This window comes from Tasmannia lanceolata, unplaced genomic scaffold (assembly GCF_043159265.1).
Source record: "Tasmannia lanceolata isolate RefF3 unplaced genomic scaffold, GAP_Taslan_0.1 ptg000003l, whole genome shotgun sequence".
NCBI classification, from domain to species: domain Eukaryota; kingdom Viridiplantae; phylum Streptophyta; class Magnoliopsida; order Canellales; family Winteraceae; genus Tasmannia; species Tasmannia lanceolata.
In genome coordinates, this window is record NW_027518680.1 from 14,282,936 (window position 1) to 14,289,427 (window position 6,492).

General features: G+C 43.4%; 1 protein-coding gene across 1 annotated transcript; it reads left to right on the forward strand.

Moving 5' to 3' along the window:
- The first annotated feature begins 741 nt into the window (after positions 1–741).
- Positions 742–4,945, forward strand: LOC143852132 (uncharacterized). Its single transcript, XM_077361564.1, has 2 exons — positions 742–3,421; positions 4,034–4,945. The coding sequence occupies exons 1-2, from the start codon at positions 796–798 to the stop codon at positions 4,375–4,377; spliced, it is 2,970 nt and encodes a 989-aa protein (XP_077217679.1). The 5' UTR covers positions 742–795; the 3' UTR covers positions 4,378–4,945.
- The last annotated feature ends 1,547 nt before the right edge of the window (positions 4,946–6,492 follow it).

Genomic DNA, 6,492 nt, shown 5'->3' on the forward strand with positions numbered 1-6,492 from the left:
CGTGGAAGTGAAGAAGTGGGTCACTTTCTGAGGTCATACATTGGATAGAAAGTCCAGTGATACCCCTCTTGGATATATACAACACTAGTCACTCTCTCGCCCAACAACTAATTTGTTGAAATCTTTGAAGAAGGTAGGCACCGCTCATACTTTTTAAAATGAACTGCACGGCCCACACCATAAGATGATCTAAACCGTCCATTTGATGGCCCACAACGTAAATAGGTTGTGCCCCAAAATATCATTTCCATAGGAATCACCCTTCGATCTAAAGAGAAACTGCATATTATGGAAACCCCAATAAATCGGAGGGTTGCGCTCATCCTATGGAAATAATTTTGGGACACAACCTATCTTACATTGTGGTCCATCAATTGGACGGCTTGGATCATATGTGCAGATTTCTACAACTTGTTTTAGTCATCCGGATAATTAACTTCTCACTTACCATTGTTTGCCGTGTTCAATTTTTTTTTTTGAATGGCTGCTGTGTTCAGATTTCCACAACTTTTCTTTGTCAGTTTTCAATTTTTCATACACAAAAGTTAGTCCCAAATTCAGAGAGGCGTTTTTCTCTTACACATTTTCTTTGGGAAGTGATATATTCGACCCCCTTTTATTACCTGGGACAACCCCACCTAGACGGGCCTTCCAATGACGTGTTTGACTCGCCCATGTGGTCGTTACAGAGAAACTTTCTCCAAGGCATTAAAGGGTTTTTTTTTTCTTATTTCACACCACACCTCTCATCTCGGCTTTACAGGAGGAGGAGATACTCTTCTTTTAGTATATCAAATGACGAAAATGCCCTTCCCTGCAACATATATACTATTCCTTCTCCTCTTCCTATCCTTGCCCTTTCAGGGAAAATCTCAAGTAGGAACTGAAGCTTCAGAAGAGCAGCAAATCCTACTTAAAATCAGACAAGAATGGGGAAATCATTTAGCTCTCCTCTCATGGAATGGGCCCCACTGCAACTGGACGGGAATCAGCTGCATCGGTGGCTCCGTCACCGGAATTTCTCTCTTCAACCGAAGCATGCCCGGAGAAATCCCGTCCGCGATATGCGACCTCAAAAATCTCACCAAAATCAACCTCTCTTTGAATTATTTTTCTGGAAAGTTTCCCATCTCTCTCTACAACTGCATGAATCTCGAAAGCTTAGATCTCTCTCAAAACATCTTCGTCGGAGAGATTCCGCAAGATATCTACCGGATCTCTACCCTCAAGTACCTCAATCTCTCATCCAATAACTTTTCCGGCCAAATTCCGTCCGGGATTGGCGGTTTAACCAAGCTTGTAGATCTCCACCTTGAGTATAATCAACTTAATGGCTCGCTACCAGCAGAAATCGGCAATCTCACAAATCTCGAAAATCTATGGTTGGCCAATAATCCTTTCACGGCGGTGAGAATCCCGCCGGAATTCGGTAAGTTGAATAAACTGAAGTTCCTCTGGATGCGAAGCTTAGATTTGATTGGAGAAATTCCTGAATCTTTTGATAACATGACGGAACTGCAACAGCTGGATCTTTCAAAAAATCAGTTGAGCGGGAAAATCCCGATCGGCTTGTTTCGGCTAAAGAATCTGATGTTTGTATATCTCCACGAGAATAGATTATCAGGAGAAATTCCACAATTGGTTGATTCTTTGAATTTGATAAGAGTCGATATCTCCATCAACCAGCTGAACGGATCCATACCGGAAGATTTTGGAAAATTACAGAACCTGACGGTTTTGCACTTGAATGACAATCAATTATCAGGCGAGATTCCGGCGAGTATCGCTACACTTCCTGCTTTGTATGACATTCGGCTGTTTAATAACAGCTTCACTGGAGTTTTACCTCCAGAATTAGGATTTTATTCGAAATTGCGAAATTTCGAGGTCTCGAAAAATCAACTTTCCGGTGAATTACCGGAAAATCTATGCCACGGAGGCGTGCTGTTTGGACTGGTGGTTTTCTCTAACAATCTCACAGGAACGGTGCCGGAATCTCTCGGCAATTGCAGTAGCCTAACCAGCGTGCAGTTATACGATAACCGATTTTCCGGCAGGATCCCAGTTGGATTGTGGTCGTCGACTAATCTCGACTCTCTGATGATCCGCGAGAACTCCTTTTCCGGCGAGCTCCCCTCTAGATTGGGTCGGAATTTAACTCGACTCGAGATCAACAACAATAGATTCGTCGGAAACATTCCGTCGGAAATCTCATACTCGGAAAACCTAACAGTCTTCACAGCAAGCAACAATCTCTTCTCTGGCGGAATTCCTCTCGGTTTGACCGCCCTCTCTAAGCTTCAGACACTCTTTCTAGATGGAAACCAACTTTCCGGCCAGATTCCACCGGAGATCTACTCGTGGAGATCTCTCAGCATTCTGAATCTCAACTCCAACAACCTCTCCGGGAGAATCCTGCCGACGATCGGATCGTTACGCAACCTCAACTCCCTCGATCTGTCGGTTAACCAACTCTCCGGCGAAATCCCGCCGGAGCTCGGCTACTTGAGGCTCAGCAATCTTAACCTCTCCTCAAACCAACTCACTGGCGAAATCCCGACCGAGTTAGAAAACCTGGCGTACGATAGAAGCTTCCTCAATAACCCTAGCCTGTGCGCATCTAACCCCAATCTAAGTCTCAGTTCCTGCTATTCAAAAACACGGAGCAAAATATCGCCTCAATTTCGCGCTGTGATTCTCGTTTTCGCCGGGTTAGTTCCTCTCGTCGTCGTCGCCGCCGCTGGATTCGCCTTCTTTGCCATAAGAAATTACCGGCGAAGAAAGCACCGCAGGAATCTTGCCACGTGGAAGATCTCTTATTTCTACCGTTTAGATTTCAACGAGTCAAACATACTGCGAGGTTTGACCGAAGATAACATGATCGGCAGTGGTGGGTCCGGGAAAGTTTACCGAATTGCCCTCGGAAATGGCTCACGTCATATCGTTGCAGTTAAGAAGATTTGGAATAACAGGAATTTGGACTTGAAGTTGGAGAAGGAATTTCATGCGGAGGTTGAGATTTTGGGGAAAATTCGGCACTCAAATATTGTGAAATTGTTGTGTTGTATTTGGAGTGTGGATTCGAAGCTTCTTGTTTACGAGTACATGGAGAAGGGTAGTTTGGACAGTTGGCTTCATAACAAGACGAACCGTTCGATGTTATCGGTGCCGGAGCAAATCCGACCGTTGGATTGGCCCACGAGGCTCCAGATTGCAATCGGCGCTGCTCAAGGGCTGTTCTACATGCATCACTCGTGCACTCCCCCGATCGTTCATCGGGATGTGAAGTCGAGCAATATTCTGCTGGATTCCGAATTCAAGGCGAGGATCGCAGATTTCGGGCTTGCCAGGATGTTGGTGCGACATGGCGAACCCGATACCATGTCCGTCATTGCTGGCTCTTTCGGATATATTGCCCCAGGTGAGACTAGTAGTTTTAACAAGTTTAAATCATATTTATAAACTACGAGGAAAACTTTTGGAACTATCATTGTTTTTGTTTGGCTACGTTACTTCCAATGTAAACAATCATCTAATGATTATGGACCTTTGATCAATCATGAAGCGAAGATGTCCCGTAAGATCAGAGTTTCGAAACTCCCCGTATCGTGGACTCTCTCGAGTTAGACTCTCTTTTACCTTGACCGTGTTCATATTCGAATCCGCATTTTTTCCTGTAAGATAAACCAAAACTCGAGGACTCGAGTTTTGACCACATCAAACTGAGTACTCCGCCGCGTTGTGTCGAGTGGACTAGGAATTGCTTTGGCCGCATTTGACCAACATCCACGTTTTGAAACACTTCTAAGATGTCTTTAAACTGCTGTTTTTGGCTTGCCTCAATTTTGCTTTTTGGCATGGACCTCGACTCACTGAGTCATCTGTGATGGCCCATCAAAGAAAAGCTCCTAAGGTCATGATCCTTTTTGTTCATCAAGACAAGTTTGTCTTATCATTTCATCTTATAAACTAGGCCGTTTTTTCTAGACGTGTGGTGTTAGTGATGTACTAATCTTTGTGATTTGAATTTCAGAGTATGGCTACACAAGGAAAGTGAGCGAGAAGGCAGATGTTTATAGCTTTGGGGTAGTCCTACTAGAGCTGGTGACTGGAAGGGAAGCCAGCAATGGGGACAGTGAGAACACCTGCCTCGCCGAATGGGTGTGGCATCACTTCCAAGAGAGCGACTCCATCACCGGAGTCCTTGATGGGGAGATTAGGGAAACTTGTCACTTGGACGCAATGAACACTGTCCTGAAACTAGGGCTAATGTGCACGGGCACATTGCCTTCTTCTAGGCCAAGCATGAAAGAAGTATTGCAAATCCTACTCCGATGTTCTCCTTTGGCACATTGCCTTCTTCTAGGCCAAGCATGAATGAACTGTTGCAAATCCTACTCCGATGTTCTCTAATGGCTTATGGAAGTTAAAAAAAAACGAGCAACAAGTTTGACGTACCTCTCCTCCTACATAATACAAGTTCGCTAGCTAGTAACAAGGGAAGTAGAAGATCGTCGAAGGTTGATGATGATAATGATGATATTGCATCTAATGTGTGACGGACTGTGGATTGATTGTCCCTGTTAGACTCATGTGGTCTTTGAAATGCTATATGATTTCTTGGCTGGTTCGGCCTAAGATGCTTATAGATCTACGGCATGAAGTCTCCTTGCATGACCATGTTCATGGGGAACTTGGGTGTATTGTGTCCCCGATGGAACCGATTAATTTGGCATAGAGACAAGTCTTCTTCTTAAATGTTTTTTTTAAAGATCTAGAATATTTAAAAGCTAGTGATATTGGCACTGCCATGTTTTAATAATTGCAAAAACTCAGTTTGTCTTTTACTTCTTTAGTTGGCCTCTCAGAGCTTTTGCGGAATGTAATAACTTTTGACAGCTGTTTAAATATTAAAAGATGATGGATTTTAGTGCAATTATTAAAACATCGTAGTGCTAATATCAGCACCATATTTAAATACAAAACTTAAGGGTATGATAATAAGAGAAATTATATGGTGAATGCGCATGTAAGTCGGTTTAGGCAGTATGACAGAAGTACCACCGGCATGACGCTATTTGTAATGGCTGATTTCTATGTTATATGGAAGGAGGATGTGGAAATTTTCTAGACTAAGATGATGTGTGTGAGCACAATTAAGTCTTGTATTATATTTTCTAGACTAGGGTATGGTTCTATTCTTGCACCAAGTAATGGGGTACCAGGCAGTGATCCCCTTGCCCGGGATTCAGATTGGAACTCCCAATCTCTAGGTTTATCAAGGGTGGTACCCACATTACACACACGAATGATCGAACATTATAAGAACTCTTCCTCATCGAAAATGAACATAGTTTAGATATATTTGAAGATGATACTAGTAGTTGGTCCTACCTTGTTTCATGTGGGACTCATTAGTCTTTTAGTTGCCCTGGCTCTTCTTATCATTACAAGGGCGATGAAGGCGTTAGCCCAAGCCCATCCTTAGGGGACTTGCTCAGTCCAAGTAGAGTTCCCCTCCTTTGTATAGTAGACTCGCCTAGTCTTTTAGATGCCTTTTAGATATTAGTAGCCTCATTTATTGTTAGGGCAATGAAAGAGCCATCTAGAGCCCCTACTAGGAGACACACTCTGTCTCATTAAGGCGGTTCTCATTTGGAGACAAGCCTTGTGGTTTAGGGCATATCTCTTAGGGAGTATACCTTAGACTTAGTATAGAGTTAACTCTTAGGAAGCATGACTTGCCTCATGTGTAAAGCCCTTTCCAAGTTGTATCCCAACTTGTACCCCCTGCTAGTTGGAGACCAACTTGGTCTGTTAGAAGTCTAGCACCCTTGTTTACGTCCTTTGTGTGTAAGAGACTTGCCCAGTCTCATTAGAACCCTTGTTTGCGTCATTTGTGTCTAGGAGGTATACCTTGCCTCATTTATGGAGCCCCTATTTGGAGACAAGCCTAGTGTCCATGATGTCACTTGATCCATTGATCTCTCCCAATGGAGCAACCGGTATTACAGGTAATGAGGTTTCCTCTTCAATCGAAAACTTATCCCGATTTTCCTCAAAACCAAGGATCTAGACATCTTACTCCCTTTGAGATCGCCATCCTCTAAAAATACAGCATATTTGGTCTCTATTATGCGTGTAGTATAGGACAGACAATAGAATTTATAACCTTTGGGCCTATCAGGGTAACCAATGAAATGACAAGTGATGGTTCTCTGATCTAACTTCTTTAAATGTGGGTTATAAACTCTCGCTTCAGCCAGACAGCACCAAACATGCAAATATCCCAACTTTGGCTTCTTACCGACCCATAATTCATAGGGAGTCTTAGCCACAACTTTACTTGGTACACGATTCAGGATATGTACCGCTGTCTTTAAGGCTTCTCCCCATAACGATTGAGGCAATGATGAGTTGCATATCATGCTTCTCACCATGTCCATAAGAGTACGGCTTCGCCTTTCAACCACTCCATTTTTCTTGGGTGTA